At 40.8% G+C, this 27874-nt stretch overlaps 1 protein-coding gene across 6 annotated transcripts in view; it reads right to left on the reverse strand.

Annotated features, from left to right (window-relative positions):
- The window catches only part of LOC139747309 (adipocyte plasma membrane-associated protein Hemomucin-like), a 109487-nt gene that overhangs the window by 42741 nt on the left and 38872 nt on the right, over positions 1 to 27874 (reverse strand). For 3 of the 6 annotated variants that reach the window (XM_071659458.1, XM_071659459.1, XM_071659460.1), the window contains exons 2-3: positions 13675 to 13799; positions 11046 to 11263 (exon numbers count right to left, since the gene is read on the reverse strand). In XM_071659458.1, coding sequence (XP_071515559.1) covers positions 11046 to 11263; positions 13675 to 13796 — 340 coding nt within the window. In that variant the 5' untranslated portion in view covers positions 13797 to 13799. The remainder of the gene's footprint in view (positions 1 to 11045; positions 11264 to 13674; positions 13800 to 27874) is intronic. The other 3 variants (XM_071659461.1, XM_071659463.1, XM_071659462.1) reach the window with 1 other exon arrangement.

The raw sequence follows: 27874 nt of genomic DNA on the forward strand, positions 1-27874 counted from the left end.
TATCATGTTCTTGTTATATGTTCCTTGGTAGTGGCATTCCAAGTCCAGTATATCCTGGTGGAAGTGCTCGCCTTGCTCCTTCAAATACACTCCCATGTCCTCTGTGAATTTATTAAGATGAGCATCAAGTATATGGACTTTGAGGGACATCATGCAGCCCATTTTGCCAAAGTTCTTCACCATAGTCTCAAAAAGTTCCACATAGTTTTTGGCCTTGTGATTGCCCAGGAAGCCCTGGACCTCTGCGACAAAGCTGCTCTCTCCTTCCTAGTGAGTTTCTTGGGGAATTCCTTGCACTCTAGGATCTTCTTTATCTGTGATCTGACGAAGACATTGGCTTTGACCTTTGCCTCAGACAGCTTAGGGAAGGATTCTTGAAGATACTCGAAGGCTGCAGACTCCTTATCTAGAGATGACAAATTATTTCATAAGGCCTAATTTCATGCGCAGTGAGGGTATGGATATGTGATAGCAGGTGCATTTTTGCCAGTCTGATGTTTGGAAAGGTCCACCATGAAGAAACAGCAATAGCCTGAGTAGTCACAGGATTCCTGCCAAAGTCTTGGGATAGCAAACTTCATGGCTCTCTTTTTCCCTCTGTACCATCCTGCAAAAGAACAATATAAAATTGTGATTACGAAAAATATATATATTTGTTTATAAATTTATTTCACCCATGATAAATGGATAAGAGATTCTCCCAACATATTCCATACGATTCTCTAAACATATTCCATATATGATCGTTTTTTTCAATAACAGTGAAAATTAGAAAAAATTAACATTTATAACCATAAAATTCTGCCATACAATGAGCAACAATGCTCTATCTTACCTTCTAGATTCTTTTCTTTTTTCTTTTTGCAGTGTCTGCAGGAGAAATGAGGTGCCCATAATTTGTCTTGAACCCAGACAGGCATGCTGAAATGTGTCTTGTAAGCCTTGCACATCTTAGCACATGCTGCCAAGGAGCACTTTTTCGCTTGTTTTGATAAACTGGCCGCAGACATAGCAAAATGTGACTGCTAGATGCTTGCAGCCTCTAAATGTGATCTCAGAAAAATGCATGTATATGTATCCACTTAGGCAGCTAGATCTAACCTGAACTGGTTGCGTTAAGGCCCTAATATCTATTTCATTTATTTATTATACTTTGTCACTGTCTCCCGTGTTAGCGAGGTAGCACAAGGAAACAGACGAAAGAATGGCCCAACCCACCCACATACACGTTTATACATACACATCCACACACGCATATACACATACGTATACATCTCAATGTATACATATATATACACACACAGACATATACATATAAACACATGTACATAATTCATACAGTCTGCCCTTATTCATTCCCGTCGCCACCCTGCCACACATGAAATGACAACCCCCTCCTCCCGTATGTGTGCAAGGCAGCGCTAGGAAAAGACAACAAGGGCCACATTCGTTCACACTCAGTCTCTAGCTGTCAAGTATAATGCACCAAAACTACAGCTCCCTTTCCACATCCAGGACCCACACAATTTTCCATGGTTTACTCCTGATGCTTCACATGCCCTAGTTCAATCCATTGACAGCAAGTCGACCCCAGTATACCTCATTGTTCCAATTCACTCTATTTCTTGCACATCTTTCACCCTCCTGCATGTTCAGGCCCCGATCACTCAAAATCTTTTTCACTCCATCTTTCCATCTCCAATTTGGTCTCCCACTCTCCTCATTCCCTCCAACTCTGACTCATATATCCTCTTTGTCAATCTTTCCTCACTCATTCTCTCCATGTGACCAAACCACTTCAAAACAACCTCTTCTGCTCTCTCAACCACACTCTTTTTATTACCACACATCTCTCTTTCCCTTTCATTACTTACTCGATCAAACCACCTTACACCCCATATTCTCCTCAAACATCTCATTTCCAGCACATCCACCCTCCTCCACACAACTCTATCTATAGCCCACGCCTTGCAACCATATAACATTGTTGGAACCACTATTCCTTCAAACATACCCATTTTTGCTTTCCAAGATAACGTTCTTGACTTTCACACATTTTTCAATGCTCCCAGAACTTTCGCCCCCTCCCCCCACCCTATGATTCACTTCCGCTTCCATGGTTCCATCCGCTGCCAAATCCACTCCCAGATATCTAAAACACTTCACTTCCTCCAGTTTTTCTCCATTCAAACTTACCTCCCAATTGACTTGTCCCTCAACCCTAATGTACCTAATAACCTTGCTCTTATTCATATTAACTCAGCTTTCTTCTTTCACACACTTTACCAAACTCAGTCACCAGCTTCTGCAGTTTCTCACCCGAATCAGCCACCAGCACTGTATCATCAGCGAACAACAACTGACTCACTTCCCAAGCTCTCTCATCCACAACAGACTGCATACTTGCCTCTCTTTCCAAAACTCTTCCATTCACCTCCCTAACAACCCCATCCATAAACAAACTAAAAAACCATGGAGACATCACGCACCCCTACCGCAAACTAACATTCACTGAGAACCAATCACTTTCCTCTCTTCCTACACATACAAATGCCTTACATCCTCGATAAAAACTTTTCACTGCTTCTAACAACTTACCTTCCATTCCATATATATTCTTAATGCCTTCCACAGGGCATCTCTATCAACTCTATCATACGCCTTCCTGATCCATTAATGCTACATACAATTCCATTTGCTTCTCTAAGTATTTCTCACATACATTTTTCAAAGCAAACACCTGGTCCACACATCCTCTACCACTTCTGAAACCACACTGCTCTTTCCCAATCTGATGCTCTGTACATGTCTTCATCCTCTCAGTCAATACCCTTCCATATAATTTCCCAGGAATACTCAACAAACTTATGCTTCTGTAATGTGAGCACTCACTCTTATCCCCTTTGCCTTTGTACAATGGCACTATGCAAGCGTTCCGCCAGTCCTCAGGCACCTCACCATGAGTCATACATACATTAAATACCCTTACCAACCAGTCAACAATACAGTCATCCCCTTTTTTAATAAATTCCACCGCAATAATATCTAAACCCACTGCCTTGCCGGCTTTCATCTTCCGAAGGCTTTTACTACCTCTTCTCTGTTTACCAAGTATCTAATATCTTTCTTTTTCATACTATTTGCTATTATTCATACTATTTGCATTAGCGAGGTAGCGTTAAGAACAGAGGACTAGGCCTTTGAGGGAATATCCTCACCTGGCCCCCTTCTATGTTCCTTCTTTTGGAAAATTAAAAAAAAAAAAAAAGCGAGGGGAGGATTTCCAGCCACCCACTCCCTCCCCTTTTAGTTGCCTTCTACGACACGCAGGAAATACGTGGGAAGTATTCTTTCTCCCCTATCCCCAGGGATACTACCATTTATATTACTGGAAACTTCTAGAAAGTTCTTTATCAATTCCTCCTCACTGAATCTATCTGGAATGTTCTGAAAATTAAGTAAATTTCAAAACACCATTGTCCTTATCACAAAAACAAAGCTTCAAGAGAATAATAGCCATTTTCTATACTAAAATTTTTAGACAATCAATTAGAAAATAACATTACCCAGGAGTAAAAAAAAAAAAAAAAAAAAAAAAAAAAAAGATTACATAGGGCTATTTAAGTACTTGGGTTCAGTATTAAATCAACAAGGTACACTGGAAGAAAAGATAAGGGAGAGCCCTCCAAAGGATGAAGATGATTAGGGGAGAACTGATAAAGAGGAAAATGTGATATGGATGGAAACCAGAGAGAAGTTATTTGGAACAACTGTGTTACCTACAATGCAGCCTAGTCATTGAACTTGAAATAGTAATGGATGGGAGTATAGTTCTTAGAAGTGAAAGAAGAATGGATGGAAATATTCTATGGAGGGTACCATATTCATAAGTGGCATGATAATTAAAAAAAGTTCAATGGAGAAAAGAGGAATTTTCTTTAAATAATAAACCAGGTAAGTTCCAGACTAAACGATTTCTTTAGGGGTATCAAACCAAAGTTATGGAATTCTTTAAATGCTAGGAAATGTCTATTTAAAGATTCATGGCTAAAGATTGAATTTCTTTAGATGCTGAGAGATACCTGTAATGCTTTCAGGCCAAAGGTGAAATTTTTTTTGTTACAATCAATGTTAATTTGCAGGTTAAACCTTTTCATGAGTGGTAGAAAATTCATATTCAGGGTTACAAGACTTATGTCTCTGAATTCTGTAGGTACTGATAAACAATTGTACAAAATTTCAAGAACAACAGAGGAACTTTCTCCATATCATAAGCCATGTTAGTTCTCAGGTAAGCATCTTTTAGGTGACATAAAAATCAATCTACAGTTAACAAGCTTTATGCAGTTCATCTATCTATATCTCTGATGCCTGTTCCATCTGGGTACTCCCATCAAGGGATGGCCATGGCAAAAGAGTCTCCATTTATCCCAGTCCTTAAATGCCTCCCTCGCATACAACATTCCACACATTCTTCCACTATTCCTCTCCTTCCAGTAATCCTCCACAATATTTGCCCATGTCACAGGCAGTCTTCCACCCACATCAACCCCTTTAATTGTACAATCATACAATCTCCTTGTAAACTCCCAGCCTTGCATTCTTTCTGCATGCTCAACCCACCTCAAAGTATTATGTTTCACCCATTCTATCACTCCACAATTCACTCCCTTTGCATTCTCAGCCATACCATATCTCTCATACCCCGTTTTGTTTCTTTCTTCATTCCATCTAGTCACACCACATGCTCTTCTCAAATAGCTCATGTCCATAGCCTGGATTCTTGAACTCTGTGACTCATTCCATGCCCATGTGTTGGCTACAAAGATCAAGGTTGAGAGAACTATACTGTCCCTTACTCCTCCCTTCACTTCCATACTTACACCTCTACTCTTCATTATTCTATTAAGGGAACTAATGACTCTTCTACCCTGTACTTTTCCCTTATCTATCCTTCCATATCACCACACTTACCCAGGACAGCTCCTAGTTACTTAAATTCTCTCACTTCTTCCAGTCTTCTTCCCCCTTATCCAAAGCACAATTCAGTACATGTTCTTTCACTCTATATGGTTTTACAAAATATATACTTTCACTCTTTCTTTTTAAACACAATTATTTTACTTTTACTTGCATTTACCTTCAATTGCCTACACTTACATGCATAAAACACAACCTTCTGCTAGTCCTCTTTACTCTCAGCAAACAACATGGTATCATCCATAAACAGGCTTACCACTTGCCACCACATTTCACCACCACGCTCCATCTCTGCACCCCTTTTCCTTCGTTTAGCTTCCATCTCTCTTATCATTCCACCCATATATATATATATATCAAAAAGCCAGGGTGACATCACATAGCCCTGCCTTAAACCTACATGCATCCCAAAACTTTTGCTCAGCTCTCCATCCACTCTTACACATGCATTTAATTCTCTGTAGGCTTTCATACCATCCAACAGTTGTCCCTCTATACCACATCCTATACACATCCTACTTGACTCTGTCATACACTTTCTCCAGGTCCATAAAAGCTGCATACAACTTCCTATCTTTCGCTAATCACTTTTCCTCGGTCACTTTACTACAAAAATCTGATCTACACATTCCCTACCTTTCCTAAATCCCCCTTGCTCTTCACTCATTCTGCACTCAGTAACTTACATCACTCTGCCAATTACTATTCTTGCATACACTTTTCCTGATATACTTGACAGACTTATTCCCCTATAATTGCTACATACATCCTTAGCACCTTTTCCCTTGATTAAAGGAACTTATAATAATAGCTTTCATCCAATTTTCAGGCACAGCCTTCTGTTTTCATGCTAAATCATATACAAGATGCATCAACTCTATTACACTTTCTCCTCCATACTTCAGCATTTCAGCCATAATCCCATCCACTCCAGAAGCCTTTCCTATCTTCAGCCTCACTACTGCCCTTCTTACCTCCCTTTCTGTTATAGGCCCTTGCACATGTATCCACTTCCTTACATCCTCCATACCTTTCCATGTAATAACTGCTGCCTCCGCTTCTCCCTCATTCATTAGTTCTTCAAAATACTCTTTCCATCTTCCTTTCACTTCCTCCTTATGATTCAGCAACTCCCCTTCCTTACTTCCCAAATCAACATTTCTACTCTTACACCCACTTCTTTCCTTTTTCATCTCTTTGTAGTTTAGTTTCTTATTATGCCAAAACTTTTCACTTAACTTCCTTCCAAAGTATTCACTTCCTCTTTCTTTGCTTTTCTTTATCTGCTTAACATTCCACTTACATATTTTGGATTCTTCCCACCTCCTTTGCTGAAGTTTCACTGGTCCATTCTTATCAAGAAATCTACCATATGCCTTTTTCTTCTCTTTACCACATTTCTAGTCTCTTCTGTCCACCAAGCATAGCCTTTTTTTCCAGTATCTCACTACTTTATATCCAGCTACTCATTCTTCAACCTTTAATAGTATTTCTCCAAACATTTCAAACATTAAAATTTACTGAATTTCTACATTCACTACACTTCCATCTAAGCTTTCAGTTACCTTCCTTTCATACGCCTCCCTGCACTTTTTCTGATTCATCTTCTCACATGCCAACACTCTTACCTCTACATTCTTCCTTACACCATACCTCCACTTCTCCCTGATCCTCATCTCCACAAGAAGCGTGAAATGGTCAGAGTCTCCAAAGAATCTTCTCACGTCTACCATGTAGCACACCCTTTCATTTCCTTGGATATAAAAAACAAGAGTAAAAAGTCTCATGGATAAAGGCTGAATTTTCTTTAGGTTATGAGGATTGTTATGTTACAAGTTAAAACCTTCATTTGTAGCATAACTAAAGCAAACTTGAGAGAGACTATGAAAATGTTTGTGATAGAGGTTAATAGCATTAGGTAGAAGTAGTCAGTAGGAACATTAGGTAGGAGCCTCTGCAAACACTGTGCTAGAGTTGACCTCTGGCAGTAGCCTGTTAAGGGTAAGGCATTAAGGGGAAAGAAGTGGCAATGATGAAGTTCACTTGTTATGGAGACTCTATTGTTTTAGCCATCCCCCTGAGGAAGTTCCATGAGGGAACACTTTTACCTCTCCATTGTTCCTTACACCATACCTCCACTTCTTCCTGATCCTCATCCCCACAAGAACTGCGAAATAGTCAGTCACCAAAGAAATCTCTCGCAACTCTAGCATCTAGCATGGCCTTTCTCAATCATTCATCAACTGCCCAATAGTCAATTAAAGCCTTTTGCTTTTCCCCTCCATCATTTCTCATTCATGTATATCCGTGGATAATCTTGTGCTGAATAAAGGTGTTTGGACAGAATAAAGAATAAACCCCTCTCAGCACAAATATTCACAAGAAAACTTCCATTCTTATTTACTCCAGGCTCTCCACATTTACCAACTATCTCACCAATTTCATCATATCCCACTTTTGCATTCATATCACCTTATACAACCACATTTCTCTGATTCTCAAAACCGTTTATACAGTCAATAAAATTTCTCCACTACCACAGTCAATCAAAGCCTTTTGCTCTTCTCTTTAATCATTCCTCATCCATTTATATCTGTCGATCATCTTGTGCAGAAAGATGTTTGGAAGCAATAAGCCCCTCTCAGCACAAATATCCACAAAAGAACTTCCATTCTCCTTTGCTCCAGGCACTCCCCATTTACCAACTATCTCACCAATTTCATCACATCCCACTTTCACGTTCATATCACTCAATACGACCATGTTTCTCTCATTCTGAAAACCGTTTATACATTCACTCAAATTTCTCCAGAAAAGTTTCATTTCATCCTTACCTCATACAGTCTTCATATTCAAGAGCGCATATACACATACCCACTCATACTTCACAATTCCAATCTTTCCTTTCACCCACACTACTCTTGATCCATTCCATCCATGTTCTGTAACACACCCCCATACTCTAGGTGATAGCAGAATTGCACATCCTCCTTTTCTTCCTTGATAATTTTCGCTCATTTCCTTAGATATAAAAAACAAGAGTAAAAAGTCTCATGGTTAAAGGCTGAATTTTCTTCAGGTTATGAGGTTTGTTATGTCACAAGTTAAAACATTCATTTGCAGCATAACTCAAGCAGACATCAGAGAGACTATGAAAATGTTTGTGAAGGACGTTAATTGCATTAGGCAGTAGTAGTCAGTAGGAACATTTGGTAGGAGCCTCTGCAAACACTATGCTAGAGTTGCCCTCTGGCAGTGATCTGCTGAGGCATTAAAGTGTAAGAAGTGGCAACAAAGTTCACTTGTTATGGAGACTATCGCCGTGATCATCCCCTTGAGGGAGTTCCAGGAGGGAGAGGGAGTTCCAGGAGGGAACAGGCATCAGAGATAGAGATAAACCAGACAGGAGGTTTTTAGTGTGAGAATAACGAGAGAACAAATGGGAACATTGGAAGGGGGCAAATTGGAAAGTTATAACAAGCAGTGATGAGGGGAAAAGGAGATTAAGTGAGTGCTTTGGAGGACTGCTGAATGTGCTTGATAACTCAGCAGCATGTGTAGGGTGACTGGGTTGGGGAGGTATGTGAAGTGAGAAGGCTATGGTAAGAGGGAAGGTGGAAAGAGGAGAGGGGGAGAAAATTATGCATAAGATGAAAAGTTACAAGGTAGCTGGAGAGATGATACTCCTGATAAATTTCTCAAGAAAGATGAGTATGTCGTTGATTGACTAGTTAGGATTTTCAATGTAAGGATCATGGAGATGTGCCTGAAGCCTGGTGGGATGGATGTATAGCACCAATGTACAAATGCAAGATGGACAGAGGTTAGTGTCTGAATTAGAGAGGTGTAAGTTTGTTGAGTGTACCTGATGAGCCACATAGATGAGTGGCATGCACAAGCATTAGACTGGGGAGGAGCAATGGGGCTTCAGGAGTAGTAGAGCATGGTGGATCAGGTGCTTGTTTTGAAGAATGCATGTAACAAATACTAAGAAGAACACAAGGATCTGCATGTTGCATCTATGGATTTAAAGAAAGCATACGATAAAGTCAACAGAGATACTTTGTGGGAGGTGTTGCAAATATATGGTGTGGGAGGAATGCTAAGGCAAAGAATAATGAGTTAATAAGGAGAGTAAGGCATGTGTGCAACTGGGTAGAGGAAGGTGAATGGTTCCAGGTGAAGGTGGGTTTGGCAGGGATGTGTGATGTCACCAAGGCTATTTAATTCATTAATGGATGAAGTGGCTCAGGAGGTAAATCTATAGGTTTTAGATAGATGGGCAGGTGTGTAGTCTGGAGTGGGTGAGGGAGCCTAGAAAGTGAGTCAGTTGTTGCCTACTGATGACATGTGCCTAGTGGCAGATTCATGTAAGAAACTGTAAAAGTTGGTGAATGAGTATGAGTATGTGAAAGGGGAAACTTGAGAGTAAATGTGAATAAAAGCAAGGTTTAGCAGCACAGAGAGACAGGGTGCAAGTCTGAATAGAGAACACTGGGAGGAAATGGGGTGTTTTAGATACCTAAGAGTGTCCATGGCAGCAAATAGAACATGGAAGCAGAGGTAAGACATAGCATGGGTGAGGGGGGGGGCAAAGGTTCTGGGATCATTGAGATATGTATAGAAAGGGAGGTAACTATCTTGGAAGACAAAAATGGGTGTGTGTGTGTGTTGTTCCAACTATGTTGCATAGATGCAAGGCATGGCCTATATATGAAAATGAGAATGTATGGAGGGTGGATGTGTTGGAAATTAATGTTTGATTAAGTAATAACTGTGTTAAAAGAGAGGTGTGGTAATAAGAGCATGTCTGAGATAAATGAAGAGGGTAAACAGAAGTGGTTTGGACATATAACAGATCAAATGAGAGGTTGACAAAGGAGGATATATGTATCAGAAGCGGCAGGAAGTGGAAGCTGAAGCAAAATGTGTATACAAGTCTGAAAAAATTTGCTAAATATCTCACATGAACTTGAATCAGTATTCCAAGTGAACATTTATTCAGTGATGCTGGAACAATTTACTATAAGAGAAGTAAGTTGAAAGGGGTTACAATTGAAAAATAATCTTTAAAGTACAACATTCCAATCCTTGGATTCAAACACAAAAGAAAAAAAGATGAACAAAACTAAGAAGTATTAATTGTCCAAATGGGTGGAGGATGGGTAAAGTAGTTGGTGGGATATATAACAAGTTGTGTTATTCTACATCCAGGAGACACAATTGTCATTCAAGACTTAAAACTGACGTCAACTGTTAAAAGTGTGGCTAAAACTCGTTAACAAACTTCATATCTAATTTTCCCTCTCATAATGTTTATCCACTAATCAAAAATAAGGAAAACAGTCAATAGGTAAAATTCTGCTTAAGGTGCACTTCCATTTCAATGGATGCCTACTTGCAACATCTGCAACTGCAGATGTGTAAAATCTCACTTCCATTACATCATGATAGTTGCATGCTGTACTTGACCACAATTAAATTTGCCTAGATACTGGCAAGCATTTCTAAACACATGTTAACTCAAGTTATGGAGGTTCTTCTACAGCTCATGAGCCTTGCATAGTAAGAAAAATAGCTGTCACTAGTGTATATTTCACTGACAAAATTAACAAATCCCATAAAAATTCTGAGTTTAGGTTAGTAAATGAGGCATACGGTGTATCTTAGCAAAGTGGGGAGAAAATCAAATCAAGGGTATTTAAATGTTTGGAGTAATGTAGGACTATATACATTTGGGAAATATCTTAAGAGAGGTTAATAAAATCTTTAGAATGTTACCTACTCATATTGTGATTGATTTTTAGCCATGTAAGGTGCCTAAAACTACTAGACTGACTCCAACCTGAGCTCAACTACACTTTATACTTCTTTACCAATATCTATCACAAATTAAGGCTATATTCATTTATACCTTCTTTCTAAATACATTTTTTTTGGGGGATAAAGCAGCTTCTCTTATTTTCTAATACAATATACTACTTCACTACAGGCAATAATACAAAAGATAACATATAACATAGGTGTAAATATATACAAAGAGGACAAACTGTACTGAACCTTACCACAACCAGGCCCAATAGATGTAACAATTTTGAAGTGATCGAACCTCTGACCCCATATACGAAGAATTTTCCCACCATGAAGACCGACAAAAATTTCTTCTGGATCACGAGAGGCAATGGATTCTGGACCAACAATTCTACCATCCAAGATCCTGTCTGCTGCATCTAAGTCATTGTTCTTAGCTAATGGTCCTTCCAACGCCAATGGATAATCTAACCTAAAAAGTAGGTACAGTAGGGTTAAGGGTCAAGTTAATTGGGGGGTAAGTTTGAATGGAGAAAAACTGGAGGAAGTAAAGTGTTTTAGATATCTGGGAGTGGATCTGGCAGTGGATGGAACCATGGAAGCGGAAGTGAATCATTGGGTGGGGGAGGGGGCAAAAATCCTGGGAGCCTTGAAGAATGTGTGGAAGTCGAGAACATTATCTCGGAAAGCAAAAATGGCTATGTTAGAAGGAATAGTGGTTCCAACAATGTTGTATGGTTGCGAGGCGTGGGCTATGGATAGAGTTGTGCGCAGGAGGGTCGATGTGCTGGAAATGAGATGTTTGAGGACAATGTGTGGTGTGAGGTGGTTTGATCGAGTAAGTAATGTTAGGGTAAGAGAGATGTGTGGAAATAAGAAGAGCGTGGTTGAGAGAGCAGAAGAGGGTGTTTTGAAATGGTTTGGGTACATGGAGAGAACGAGTGAGGAAAGATTGACCAAGAGGATATATGTGTCGGAGGTGGAGGGAACGAGGAGAAGTGGGAGACCAAATTGGAGGTGGAAAGATGGAGTGAAAAAGATTTTGAGTGATCGGGACCTGAACATGCAGGAGGGTGAAAGGCAGGCAAGGAATAGAGTGAATTGAAACAATGTGGTATACCGGGGTTGATGTGCTGTCAATGGATTGAACCAGGGCATGCGAAGCGTCTGGGGTAAGCCATGGAAAGTCTGTGGGGACTGGATGTGGAAAGGGAGCTGTGGTTTTGGTGCATTATTACATGACAGCTAGAGACTGAATGTGAATGAATGGGGCCTTTGTTGTCTTTTCCTAGCACTACCTCACACACATGAGGGGGGAGGGGGTTGTTATTCCATGTGTGGCGAGGTGGAAATGGGAATAAATAAAGGCAGACAGTATGAATTATGTACATGTGTATATATGTATATGTCTGTGTGTGTATATATATATATATATATATATATGTATACATTGAGATGTATAGGTATGTATAATTGCGTGTTTGAACGTGTATGTATATACATGTGTATGTGGGTGGGTTGGGCCATTCTTTCATCTGTTTCCTTGCGCTACCTCGCTAACGCAGGAGACAGCGACAAAGCAAAATATAAATAAATATATATATATATATATATACACACACAGACATATACATATATACACATGTACATAATTCATACTGTCTGCCTTTATTTATTCCCATTTCCACCTCGCCACACATGGAATAACAACCCCCTCCCCCCTCATGTGTGTGAGGTAGTGCTAGGAAAAGACAACAAAGGCCCCATTCATTCACATTCAGTCTCTAGCTGTCATGTAATAATGCACCAAAACCACAGCTCCCTTTCCACATCCAGTCCCCACAGACTTTCCATGGCTTACCCCAGACGCTACCTCACAAACGCGGGAGACAGCGACAAAGTATAAAAAAAAAAAAAAAAAAAAAAAAAAAAAATATATATATATATATATATATATATATATATATATATATATATATTTTTTTTTTCTTTTATACTTTGTCGCTGTCTCCCGCGTTTGCGAGGTAGCGCAAGGAAACAGACGAAAGAAATGGCCCAACCCCCCCCCCCATACACATGTACATACACACGTCCACACACGCAAATATACATACCTACACAGCTTTCCATGGTTTACCCCAGACGCTTCACATGCCTTGATTCACTCCACTGACAGCACGTCAGCCCCTGTATACCACATCGCTCCAATTCACTCTATTCCTTGCCCTCCTTTCACCCTCCTGCATGTTCAGGCCCCGATCACACAAAATCTTTTTCACTCCATCTTTCCACCTCCAATTTGGTCTCCCTCTTCTCCTCGTTCCCTCCACCTCCGACACATATATCCTCTTGGTCAATCTTTCCTCACTCATTCTCTCCATGTGCCCAAACCATTTCAAAACACCCTCTTCTGCTCTCTCAACCACGCTCTTTTTATTTCCACACATCTCTCTTACCCTTACGTTACTTACTCGATCAAACCACCTCACACCACACATTGTCCTCAAACATCTCATTTCCAGCACATCCATCCTCCTGCGCACAACTCTATCCATAGCCCACGCCTCGCAACCATACAACATTGTTGGAACCACTATTCCTTCAAACATACCCATTTTTGCTTTCCGAGATAATGTTCTCGACTTCCACACATTTTTCAAGGCTCCCAAAATTTTCGCCCCCTCCCCCACCCTATGATCCACTTCTGCTTCCATGGTTCCATCCGCTGACAGATCCACTCCCAGATATATATATATATATATATATATATATATATATATATATATATATGTTAGAAATGGTAAAAATGGTGATTTACTACACAAAGTTTAGAGCACTGCATTTGTCGATTATCAACATGATGTATACCAATTGCCAACTTACTCATAATAGGTGTAAGAGACATTTGGAGGGATGCCGGGCAGGTGGATAAACACCAGCATCACAACAGAAATGTCTATCGTAACTCGGATAAACTTTTGAAGAAGCCATGATATTGAACCCATAATCTAGAAAGAGAAACTAGTTGAGAATTCACACTCAAACATAAATCAATATATTACATATATAAAAATTTATTCTAAGTACTTACTATTTTCTTAATGAAACTGGGTGGAACAAAAACATACATGCAGTCTTAATGAAACAATTTTGCAAAACTGCTGTCCCCAGCAAAATGATCAATTTGAGTTAAACTTATTCCTCCTGAATCACAGGAGAGCTCACACCTATCATTACTTTGTAATCTAGATAAGGGTGTTGGATTAAGATATTCAAACTAATCAAACCTACCAAATCCCAACCAAGGAGCTCTTCCCCCTAAACCCTGGTCTACTTCAACCACAAAAAAGCTTAGAGATATCATCAAAATGCATATGACCAGATTTCTTATAATTTATGAGTACTTTAGTGGCAGAGAGCAAGATTAATATAATAATTTCTGTCCTATGATATAGGGTAGGGTATGACTTTAAGAGATACAACATTACTGAAGTATACACCCACCGCTAAATGCAAGGAATCTACTTTTAACAGTTCCTCTTTCTATTCTGTCAAAATTTGCTACTAAGTAGGTGTGTGCAGTAGAAAGTGCACTAAAACTTGGTTTTGTCAAAATAATTATTAATTCACTATGCACGATTTCTCTTTGTGGGAGGTTTTCGCAAAACATAACCTCCATATAAAATGTATATGAATTAGTGAAAATTACTAATGCATATATTGTGAAAAATTAGTTAAACTTACATATACTTTTATTTTGTAAAAGTGGTGAAATTACAAATACATTAATTTTGTAAGTTACAATGAAAAAGACCACAAACTGAGCGTTTTTTCTACCTGGCCATTTGCTTAAAAAATTCAGTAAATGCTGACAAGATAAACAGGGAAGCCTCAACTTACAGATAAACTATGTACCCAGACAACATGTTGCAAATCTAATCCATCATAATTTGAACCACTAAAACCCATATCATATGGGAGATTATGATCTCTATCAAATTTTTCCCACTGTATTTCACTAGGATGGATTAGATGGTAACTAAAACTTAACAGGAACAGGCACTCTATTGAAACATGGGGATGAGGGCGTTTGGTGCCACTGGTGTAAGATGTGGTGGGGCTAATGGTTACTGATATAGACAGGGTGGGCCCCATGGTTATCTACACACTTTCTGAATTACAAGATTCAACAAATTATACCATATCACAGGCAATGCAGATGATATCTAATAGACTTTCCAAAAAATGAGGTGATGAGAGCTTGAGATAAAGTTGGAGTAGAATGAAGGTGAAATGAGGGCTACTCAGAAGTAAAGGGAACTTCCTAAGCTTGTCAACATCACAACTTGAATCATCAGATCCCACAGCTGTTTTTCCTGAAGGATAATCAGACTTACTGAAAAACCTACATTTCCTGTGAATGTGATATATAACTGGGTAAAAACGAACAAAATCAAATGCAGTTTTCTAGTTGATATGATACACATCAAAATCCGTTGCTGATATGATTAGAAGATATAAGACAAGTACACTAATACCCCAAAATTATGTGAGATCACATATTCTGGGAGTGATGAAGAATGTGAGGAAAGAAAGAACATTGTCTGCAAGTGCAAAAGGGGCTTGTGATGAATAGGCTATGGATAGGGTTGTGCAGAGGAGAGTGGATGTGTTGGAAATAAAATGTTTGAGGACAATATATGGTGTAATGTGGTTTGATTAAGTAATGAAGGGGCAAGAGAGATATGTGTTAATAAAAAGAATGTGGCTAAGAGAGCAAAAGAGGGTGTGTTGAAATGGTTTGAACATATGGAGAGAATGAGTGTTGAAAAATTGACAAAGAGGATATAATGTGTCAGAAATGCAGGGAACAAGGAGAAGCAGGAGACAAAATTGAAGACAGAATAATGGGGTGAAAAAGATTTTAAGCAATCGGCCTGAACATGCGGTAGGTGAAAGGTGTGCACAGAACAGAGTGAACTGCAACAAAGTGGTATATTGGGGCCAATGTACCATCAATGGACTGAACCAGGGCATGTAAAATAGCTGAGGTAAACCATGGAAAGGTCTGTGGGGCCTGGATGATGATATGGAACTGTGGTTTCAATGGATTACACATGACAGCTAGAGAATGGATGAGAGTAGATGTGGCCTTTCTTCAAAATTATCCTGGTGCTATTCATGCTCACTTTTATCCATTCCTTGTGCTACCCCGCCCCATAGGAAACAGCATCACTACCCCCTGCTTCAGTGGGGTAGTACCAGGACAACAGAGAAAAAGGCCTTATTCGTTCACACTCAGTCTCTACTCGTTATGTGTAATGCACCAGAACCACAGCTCCCTATCCACATCCAGGCACCACAAACTTTTCCATGGTTTATTCCAAACATTTCACATGCTCTGGTTCAGTCCACTGACAGCACGTCAAGCCCGGTATATCACATCATTCCAATTCACTCTATTCCTTGCATGCCTCTCACCCTCCTGTATATTCAGGCCCTCACAACTCAAAATCTTTTTCACTTCATCCTTCCACCTCCATTTGGTTTTCCACTACTTGCTTCCTCAACCTCTGACACATATATCCTCTTTGTCAATCTCTCCTTACTCATTCTCTCCATATATCCAAACCATTTCAACACACCCTCTTCTACTCTCTCAACCACACTTTTTTTACTTAAACACATTTCTCTTGTACCCTTTCCTTACTTGAGAAAAACACCTCACACCACATACTTATCTGGTTCAATCCACTGACAGCACATCCACCCCGGTATACCACATCATTCCAATTCACTCTATTCCTTGCAAGCCTTTCACCCTCCTGCATGTTTAGGCCCCGATCACTCAAAATCTTTTTCACTCCATCTTTCCACCTCCAATTGGGTTTCCCACTTCTCCTCGTTCCCTCCACCTCCTACACATATATCCTTTTTGTCAATCTTTCCTCACTCATTCTCTCCATGTGACCAAATCACTTCAATACTCCCTCTTCTGCTCTCTCAACCACACTCTTTTTACCACCACACATCTCTCTCACCCTTTCATTACTTACTTGATAAAACCACCTCACACCACATATTGTCCTCAAACATCTTATTTCCAGCACATCCACCCTCCTCCGCACAACTCTATTTATAGCCGACACCTTGCAACCATATAACATTGTTGGAACCACTATTCCTTCAAACCTACCCATTTTTGCTTTTCAAGATAACGTTCTCAACTTCCATACATTTTTCAACACTCCCAGAACTTTCGCCCCCTTCCCCACCCTATGATTCACTTCCGCTTCCATGGTTCCTTCCGCTGCCAAATCCACTCCCAAATATCTAAAACACTTCACTTCCTCCAGTTTTTCTCCATTCAAACTCACCTCCCAACTGACGTAACCCTCAACCCTACTGTACCTTATAACCTTACTCTTATTCACATTTACTCACAGCTTTCTTCTTTCACACACTTCACCAAACTCAGTCACCAGCTTCTGTAATTTCTCACCCGAATCAGCCACCAGTGCTGTATCATCAACAAACAACAACTGACTCACTTCCCCAAGCTCTCTCATCCAAAACAGACTGCATACTCGTCCATCTTTCCAAAACTCTTGCATTCACCTCCCTAACAACCCCATCCATAAACAAATTAAACAACCATGGAGACATCACACACCCCTGCCACAAACCTACATTCACTGAGAACTAATCACTTTCCTCTCTTCCTACACGTACACATGCCTTACATCCTCGATAAAAACTTTTCACAGCTTCTAACAACATGCCTCCCACACCATATATTCTTAATACCTTCCACAGAGCAACTCTATCAACTCTATCATATGCCTTCTCCAGATCCATAAATGCTACATACAAATCCATTTGCTTTTCTAAGTATTTCACACATACATTCTTCAAAGCAAACACCTGATCCACACATCCTCTACCACTTCTGAAACCATACTGCTCTCTCCCGATCTGATGCTCTGTAAATGCCTTCATCCTCGCAGTCAATAACCTCCCGTATAACTTCCCAGGTATATTCAACAAACTTATGCCTCTATAATCTGAGCACTCACTCTTATCCCCTTTGCCTTTGTACAATGGCACTATGCAAGCATTCCACCAATCCTCAGGCACCTCACCATGAGTCATACATACATTAAATAACTTTACCAACCAATCAACAATACACTCACTCCCTTTTTCAATAAATTCCAATGCAATACCATCCAAACACGCTGCCTTGTCGGCTTTCATCTTCCGCAAAGCTTTTACTACCTCTTCTCTGTTTACCAAATCATTCTTCCTAACCCTTTCACTTTGCACACCACCTCGACCAAAACACCCAATATCTGCCACTCTATCATCAAACACATTCAACAAACCTTCAAAATACTCATTCCATCTCCTTCTCACATCACCACTACTTGTTATCACCTCTCCATTAGCCCCCTTCACTGATGCTCAATTTGTTCCCTTGTCTTACACACTTTATTTACCTCCTTTCAAAATATCTTTTTATTCTCCCTAAAATTTAATGATACTCTCTTACCCAACTCTCATTTGCCCTCTTTTTCACCTCTTGCACCTTTCTCTTGACCTCCCGCCTCTTTCGTTTATACATCTCCCAGTCATTTCCATTATTTCCCTGCAAAAATTGTCCAAATGCCTCTCTCTTCTCTTTCACTAATAATCTTACTTCTTCATCCCACCACTCACTACCCTTTCTTATCTGCCAACCTCCCACACTTCTCATGCCACAAGCATCTTTTGCACAAGCCATCACTGCTTCCCTAAATATATCCCATTCCTCCCCCACTCCCCTTACCTCCTTTGTTCTCACCTTTTTCCATTCTGTACTCAGTCTCTCCTGGTGCTTCCTCACACAACGCTCCTTCCCAAGCTCACTTACTCTCACCACTCTCTTAACCCTAACAGTCTCTCCTCTTTTCTGAAAACCTCTACAAATCTTCACCTTCGCCTCCACAAGATAATGATCAGACATCCCTCCAGTTGCACCTCTCAGCACATTAACATACAAAAGTCTCTCTTTAGCATGCCTATCAATTAACATGTAATATATATATATATATATATATATATATATATTTTTTTTTTTCCTTTGTCGCTGCCTCCCACGTCTGCGAGGTAGCGCAAGGAAACAGACGAAAGAAATGGCCCAACCCACCCCATACACATGTATATACATACGTCCACACACACGCAAATATACATACCTACAAAGCTTTCTATGGTTTACCCCAGACGCTTCACATGCCTTGATTCAATCCACTGACAGCACATCAACCCCGGTATACCACATCGCTCCAATTCACTCTATTCCTTGCCCTCCTTTCACCCTCCTGCATGTTCAGGCCCCGATCACACAAAATCTTTTTCACTCCATCTTTCCACCTCCAATTTGGTCTCCCTCTTCTCCTCGTTCCCTCCACCTCCGACACATATATCCTCTTGGTCAATCTTTCCTCACTCATTCTCTCCATGTGACCAAACCATTTCAAAACACCCTCTTCTGCTCTCTCAACCACGCTCTTTTTATTTCCACACATCTCTCTTACCCTTACGTTACTTACTCGATCAAACCACCTCACACCACACATTGTCCTCAAACATCTCATTTCCAGCACATCCATCCTCCTGCGCACAACTCTATCCATAGTCCACGCCTCGCAACCATACAACATTGTTGGAACCACTATTCCTTCAAACATACCCATTTTTGCTTTCCGAGATAATGTTCTCGACTTCCACACATTCTTCAAGGCTCCCACAATTTTCGCCCCCTCCCCCACCCTATGATCCACTTCCGCTGATTGGTTCTCAGTGAATGTAAGTTTGCGGCAGGGGTGTGTGATGTCTCCATGGTGGTTTAATTTGTTTATGGATGGGGTTGTTAGGGAGGTGAATGCAAGAGTTTTGGAAAGAGGGGCAAGTATGAAGTCTGTTGGGGATGAGAGAGCTTGGGAAGTGAGTCAGTTGTTGTTCACTGATGATACAGCGCTGGTGGCTGATTCATGTGAGAAACTGCAGAAGCTGGTGACTGAGTTTGGTAAACTGTGTGAAAGAAGAAAGTTAAGAATAAATGTGAATAAGAGCAAGGTTATTAGGTACAGTAGGGTTGAGGGTCAAGTCAATTGGGAGGTGAGTTTGAATGGAGAAAAACTGGAGGAATTGAAGTGTTTTAGATATCTGGGAGTGGATCTGGCAGCGGATGGAACCAATATATTATTTTTTTTTTATTATACTTTGTCGCTGTCTCCCGCGTTTGCGAGGTAGTGCAAGGAAACAGATGAAAGAAATGGCCCAACCCACACCCATACACATGTATATACATACGTCCACACACGCAAATATACATACCTACACAGCTTTCCATGGTTTACCCCAGATGCTTCACATGCCCTGATTCAATCCACTGACAGCATGTGAACCCTGGTATACCACATCGATCCAATTCACTCTATTCCTTGCCCTCCTTTCACCCTTCTGCATGTTCAGGCCCCGATCACACAAAATCTTTTTCACTCCATCTTTCCACCTCCAATTTGGTCTCCCACTTCTCCTCGTTCCCTCCACCTCCGACACATATATCCTCTTGGTCAATCTTTCCTCACTCATTCTCTCCATGTGCCCAAACCACTTCAAAACACCCTCTTCTGCTCTCTCAACCACGCTCTTTTTATTTCCACACATCTCTCTTACCCTTATGTTACTTACTCAATCAAACCACCTCACACCACACATTGTCCTCAAACATCTCATTTCCAGCACATCCATCCTCCTGCGCACAACTCTATCCATAGCCCACGCCTCGCAACCATACAACATTGTTGGAACCACTATTCCTTCAAACATACCCATTTTTGCTTTCCAAGATAATGTTCTTGACTTCCACACATTCTTCAAGGCTCCCAAGATTTTCGCCCACTCCCCTACCCTATGATCCACTTCCGCTTCCATGGTTCCACCCGCTGCCAGATCCACTCCCAGATATCTAAAACACTTCACTTCCTCCAGTTTTTCTCCATTCAAACTCACCTCCCAATTGACTTGACCCTCAACCCTACTGTACCTAATGACCTTGCTCTTATTCATATTTACTCTTAACTTTCTTCTTCCACACACTTTACCAAACTCAGTCACCAGCTTCTACAGTTTCTCACATGAATCAGCCACCAGCACTGTATCATCAGCGAACAACAACTGACTCACTTCCCAAGCTCTCTCATCCCCAACAGACTTCATACTTGCCCCTCTTTCCAAAACTCTTGCATTTACCTCCCTAACAACCCCATCCATAAACAAATTAAACAACCATGGAGACATCACACACCCCTGCCGCAAACGTACATTCACTGAGAACCAATCACTTTCCTCTCTTCCTACCCGTACACATGCCTTACATCCTCGATGAAAACTTTTCACTGCTTCTAACAACTTTCCTCCCACACCATATATTCTTAATACCTTCCACAGAGCACCTCTATCAACTCTATCATATGCCTTCTCCAGATCCATAAATGCTACATACAAATCCATTTGCTTTTCTAAGTATTTCTCACATACATTCTTCAAAGCAAACACCTGATCCACAGGTGTAAGGGGAGTGGGGGAGGAATGGGATGTATTTAGGGAATCAGTGATGGATTGCGCAAAAGATGCTTGTGGCATGAGAAGAGTGGGAGGTGGGTTGATTAGAAAGGGTAGTGAGTGGCGGAATGAAGAAGTAAGAGTATTAGTGAAAGAGAAGAGAGAGGCACTTGGACGATTTTTGCAGGGAAAAAATGCAAGTGAGTGGGAGATGTATAAAAGAAAGAGACAGGAGGTCAAGAGAAAGGTGCAAGAGGTGAAAAAAAGGGCAAATGAGAGTTGGGGTGAGAGAGTATCATTAAATTTTAGGGAGAATAAAAAGATGTTCTGGAAGGAGGTAAATAAAGTGCGTAAGACAAGGGAGCAAATGGGAACTTCAGTGAAGGGCGCAAATGGGGAGGTGATAACAAGTAGTGGTGATGTGAGAAGGAGATGGAGTGAGTATTTTGAAGGTTTGTTGAATGTGTTTGATGATAGAGTGGCAGATATAGGGTGTTTTGGTCGAGGTGGTGTGCAAAGTGAGAGGGTTAGGGAAAATGATTTGGTAAACAGAGAAGAGGTAGTGAAAGCTTTGCGGAAGATGAAAGCCGGCTTTCCAAGAAAATGTTCTCGACTTCCACACATTCTTCAAGGCTCCCAGGATTTTCGCCCACTCCCCCACCCTATGATCCACTTCCGCTTCCATGGTTCCATCCGCTGCCAGATCCACTCCCAGATATCTAAAACACTTTACTTCCTCGAGTTTTTCTCCATTCAAACTTACCTCCCAATTGACTTGACCCTCAACCCTACTGTACCTAATAACCTTGCTCTTATTAACATTTACTCTTAACTTTCTTCTTTCACACACTTTACCAAACTCAGTCACCAGCTTCTGCAGTTTCTCACATGAGTCAGCCACCAGCGCTATATCATCAGCGAACAACAACTGACTCACTTCCCAAGCTCTCTCATCCACAACAAATGGGGAGGAGATAACAAGTAGTGGTGATGTGAGAAAGAGATGGAGTTGAGTATTTTGAAGGTTTAATGAATGTGTTTGATGATAGAGTGGCAGATATAGGGTGTTTTGGTCGAGGTGGTGTGCAAAGTGAGAGGGTTAGGGAAAATGATTTGGTAAACAGAGAAGAGGTAGTAAAAGCTTTGCGGAAGATGAAAGCCGGCAAGGCAGCAGGTTTGGATGGTATTGCAGTGGAATTTATAAAAAAAAAGGGGGTGACTGTATTATTGACTGGTTGGTAAGGTTATTTAATGTATGTATGACTCATGGCGAGGTGCCTGAGGATTGGCGGAATGCGTGCATAGTGCCATTGTACAAAGGCAAAGGGGATAAGAGTGAGTGCTCAAATTACAGAGGTATAAGTTTGTTGAGTATTTCTGGTAAATTATATGGGAGGGTATTGATTGAGAGGGTGAAGGAATGTACAGAGCATCAGATTGGGGAAGAGCAGTGTGGTTTCAGAAGTGGTAGAGGATGTGTGGATCAGGTGTTTGCTTTGAAGAATGTATGTGAGAAATACTTAGGAAAGCAAATGGATTTGTATGTAGCATTTATGGATCTGGAGAAGGCATATGATAGAGTTGATAGAGATGCTCTGTGGAAGGTATTAAGATATATATATATGGTGTGGGAGGCAAGTTGTTAGAAGCAGTGAAAAGTTTTTATCGAGGATGTAAGGCATGTGTACGTGTAGGAAGAGAGGAAAGTGATTGGTTCTCAGTGAATGTAGGTTTGCGGCAGGGGTGTGTGATGTCTCCATGGTTGTTTAATTTCTTTATGGATGGGGTTGTTAGGGAGGTGAATGCAAGAGTTTTGGAAAGAGGGGCAAGTATGAAGTCTGTTGGGGATGAGAGAGCTTGGGAAGTGAGTCAGTTGTTGTTCGCTGATGATACAGTGCTGGTGGCTGATTCATGCGAGAAACTGCAGAAGCTGGTGACTGAGTTTGGTAAAGTGTGTGAAAGAAGAAAGTTAAGAGTAAATGTGAATAAGAGCAAGGTTATTAGGTACAGTAGGGTTGAGGGTCAAGTCAATTGGGAGGTAAGTTTGAATTGAAAAAAACTGGAGGAAGTAAAGTGTTTTAGATATCTGGGAGTGGATCTGGCGGAAGTGGATCATAGGGTGGGGAGGGGGAGAAAATTCTGGGAGCCTTGAAGAATGTGTGGAAGTCGAGAACATTATCTCGGAAAGCAAAAATGGGTATGTTTGAAGGAATAGTGGTTCCAACAATGTTGTATGGTTGCGAGGCGTGGGCTATGGATAGAGTTGTGCGCAGGAGGATGGATGTGCTGGAAATGAGATGTTTGAGGACAATGTGTGGTGTGAGGTGGTTTGATCGAGTAAGTAACGTAAGAGTAAGAGAGATGTGTGGAAATAAAAAGAGCGTGGTTGAGAGAGCAGAAGAGGGTGTTTTGAAATGGTTTGGGCACATGGAGAGAATGAGTGAGGAAAGATTGACCAAGAGGATATATGTGTTGGAGGTGGAGGGAATGAGGAGAAGTGGGAGACCAAATTGGAGGTGGAAAGATGGAGTGAAAAAGATTTTGTGAGATCAGGGCCTGAACATGGAGGAGGGTGAATGGAGGGCAAGGAATAGAGTGAATTGGATCGATGTGGTATACCGGGGTTGACGTGCTGTCAGTGGATTGAATCAGGGCATGTGAAGCGTCTGGGGTAAACCATGGAAAGCTGTGTAGGTATGTATATTTGCATGTGTGGACGTATGTATATACATGTCTATGGGTTGGGCCATTTCTTTCGTCTGTTTCCTTGCGCTACCTTGCAAATGCGAGAGACAGCGACAAAGCAAAAAAAAAAAAAAAAAAAAAAAAAAATATATATATATATATATATATATATATATAAATATATATATATATGACTCACATAGTCATATATATATATATATATATATATATATATATATATATATATATATATTTTTTTTTTTTTTTCTTTTTTTTTTTTTTTTGCTTGGGAAGTGAGTCAGTTGTTGTTCACTGATGATACAGCGCTGGTGGCTGATTCATGTGAGAAACTGCAGAAGCAGGTGACTGAGTTTGGTAAAGTGTGTGAAAGAAGAAAGTTAAGAGTAAATGTGAATAAGAGCAAGGTTATTAGGTACAGTAGGGTTGAGGGTCAAGTCAATTAGGAGGTGAGTTTGAATGGAGAAAAACTGGAGGAAGTGAAATGTTTTAGATATCTGGGAGTGGGTCTGGCAGCGGATGGAACCATGGAAGCGGAAGTGGATCGTAGGGTGGGGGAGGGGGCGAAAATTCTGGGAGCCTTGAAGAATGTGTGGAAGTCGAGAACATTATCTCGGAAAGCAAAAATGGGTATGTTTGAAGGAATAGTGGTTCCAACAATGTTGTATGGCTGCGAGGCGTGGGCTATGGATAGAGTTGTGCGCAGGAGGATGGATGTGCTGGAAATGAGATGTTTGAGGACAATGTGTGGTGTGAGGTGGTTTGATCGAGTAAGTAAAGTAAGGGTAAGAGAGATGTGTGGAAATAAAAAGAGCATGGTTGAGAGAGCAGAAGAGGGTGTTTTGAAATGGTTTGGGCACATGGAGAGAATGAGTGAGGAAAGATTGACCAAGAGAATATATGTGTCGGAGGTTGAGGGAACGAGGAGAAGAGGGAGACCAAATTGGAGGTGGAAAGATGGAGTGAAAAAGATTTTGTGTGATCGGGGCCTGAACATGCAGGAGGGTGAAAGGAGGGCAAGGAATAGAGTGAATTGGAGCGATGTGGTATACCGGAGTTGACGTGCTGTCAGTGGTTTGAATCAAGGCATGTGAAGCGTCTGGGGTAAACCATGGAAAGCTGTGTAGGTATGTGTATTTCTGTGTGTGGACGTATGTATATACATGTGTATGGGGGTGGGTTGGGCCATTTCTTTCGTCTGTTTCCTTGCGCTACCTCGCAAACGCGGGAGACAGCGACAAAGCAAAAAAAAAATATATATATATATATATATATGTATATATATATATATATATATATATATATATATATATATATATAATATATATATATATATATATATATATATATCTTTTTTTTTTCATACTATTTGCCATTTCCCGCGTTAGCGAGGTAGCGTTAAGAACAGAGAACTGGGCCTTAGAGGGAATATCCTCACCTGACCCCCTACTCTGTTCCTTCTTTTGGAAAATTAAAAAAAAACAAGAAAGGGGAGGATTTCCAGCCACCCGCTCCCTCCCCTTTTAGTCGCCTTCTACGACACGCAGGGAATACGTGGGAAGTATTCTTTCTCCCCTATCCCCAGGGGTAATATATATATATATATATATATATATATATATATATATATATATATATATATATATATATATAAATGGAAATGGTGAAGAGCTTGTAGATTTATGTGCTGAAAAAGGACTGATGATTGGGAATACCTGGTTTAAAAAGCGAGATATACATAAGTATACTTATGTAAGTAGGAGAGATGGCCAGAGAGCGTTATTGGATTACGTGTTAATTGACAGGCGTGCGAAAGAGAGACTTTTGGATGTTAATGTGCTGAGAGGTGCAACTGGAGGGTTGTCTGATCATTATCTTGTGGAGGCTAAGGTGAAGATTAGTATGGGTTTTCAGAAAAGAGGAGTGAATGTTGGGGTGAAGAAGGTGGTGAGAATAAGTGAGCTTGGGAAGGAGACCTGTGTGGGGAAGTACCAGGAGAGACTGTGTACAGAATGGAAAAAGGTGAGAACAATGGAAGTAAGGGGAGTGGGGGAGGAATGGGATGTATTTAGGGAATCAGTGATGGATTGCGCAAAAGATGCTTGTGGCATGAGAAGAGTGGGAGGTGGGCTGTTTAGAAAGGGTAGTGAGTGGTGGGATGAAGAAGTAAGAGTATTAGTGAAAGAGAAGAGAGAGGCATTTGGACGATTTTTGCAGGGAAAAAATGCAATTGAGTGGGAGAAGTATAAAAGAAAGAGACAGGAGGTCAAGAGAAAGGTGCAAGAGGTGAAAAAAAGGGCAAATGAGAGTTGGGGTGAGAGACTATCAGTAAATTTTAGGGAGAATAAAAAGATGTTCTGGAAGGAGGTAAATAGGGTGCGTAAGACAAGGGAGCAAATGGGAACTTCAGTGAAGGGCGTAAATGGGGAGGTGATAACAAGTAGTGGTGATGTGAGAAGGAGATGGAATGAGTATTTTGAAGGTTTGTTGAATGTGTCTGATGACAGAGTGGCAGATATAGGGTGTTTTGGTCGAGGTGGTGTGCAAAGTGAGAGGGTTAGGGAAAATGATTTGGTAAACAGAGAAGAGGTAGTAAAAGCTTTGCGGAAGATGAAAGCCGGCAAGGCAGCAGGTTTGGATGGTATTGCAGTGGAATTTATTAAAAAAGGGGGTGACTGTATTGTTGACTGGTTGGTAAGGTTATTTAATGTATGTATGACTCATGGTGAGGTGCCTGAGGATTGGCGGAATGCGTGCATAGTGCCATTGTACAAAGGCAAAGGGGATAAGATTGAGTGCTCAAATTACAGAGGTATAAGTTTGTTGAGTATTCCTGGTAAATTATATGGGAGGGTATTGATTGAGAGGGTGAAGGCATGTACAGAGCATCAGATTGGGGAAGAGCAGTGCGGTTTCAGAAGTGGTAGAGGATGTGTGGATCAGGTGTTTGCTTTGAAGAATGTATGTGAGAAATACTTAGAAAAGCAAATGGATTTGTATGTAGCATTTATGGATCTGGAGAAGGCATATGATAGAGTTGATAGAGATGCTCTGTGGAAGGTATTAAGAATATATGGTGTGGGAGGCAAGTTGTTAGAAGCAGTGAAAAGTTTTTATCGAGGATGTAAGGCATGTGTACGTGTAGGAAGAGAGGAAAGTGATTGGTTCTCAGTGAATGTAGGTTTGCGGCAGGGGTGTGTGATGTCTCCATGGTTGTTTAATTTGTTTATGGATGGGGTTGTTAGGGAGGTGAATGCAAGAGTCCTGGAAAGAGGGGCAAGTATGAAGTCTGTTGGGGATGAGAGAGCCTGGGAAGTGAGTCAGTTGTTGTTCGCTGATGATACAGCGCTGGTGGCTGATTCATGTGAGAAACTGCAGAAGCTGGTGACTGAGTTTGGTAAAGTGTGTGGAAGAAGAAAGTTAAGAGTAAATGTGAATAAGAGCAAGGTTATTAGGTACAGTAGGGTTGAGGGTCAAGTCAATTGGGAGGTAAGTTTGAATGGAGAAAAACTGGAGGAAGTGAAGTGTTTTAGATATCTGGGAGTGGATCTGTCAGCGGATGGAACCATGGAAGCGGAAGTGGATCATAGGGTGGGGGAGGGGGCGAAAATTTTGGGAGCCTTGAAAAATGTGTGGAAGTCGAGAACATTATCTCGGAAAGCAAAAATGGGTATGTTTGAAGGAATAGTGGTTCCAACAATGTTGTATGGTTGCGAGGCGTGGGCTATGGATAGAGTTGTGCGCAGGAGGATGGATGTGCTGGAAATGA

Source organism: Panulirus ornatus, chromosome 68, assembly GCF_036320965.1.
Source record: "Panulirus ornatus isolate Po-2019 chromosome 68, ASM3632096v1, whole genome shotgun sequence".
NCBI classification, from domain to species: Eukaryota; Metazoa; Arthropoda; class Malacostraca; order Decapoda; family Palinuridae; genus Panulirus; species Panulirus ornatus.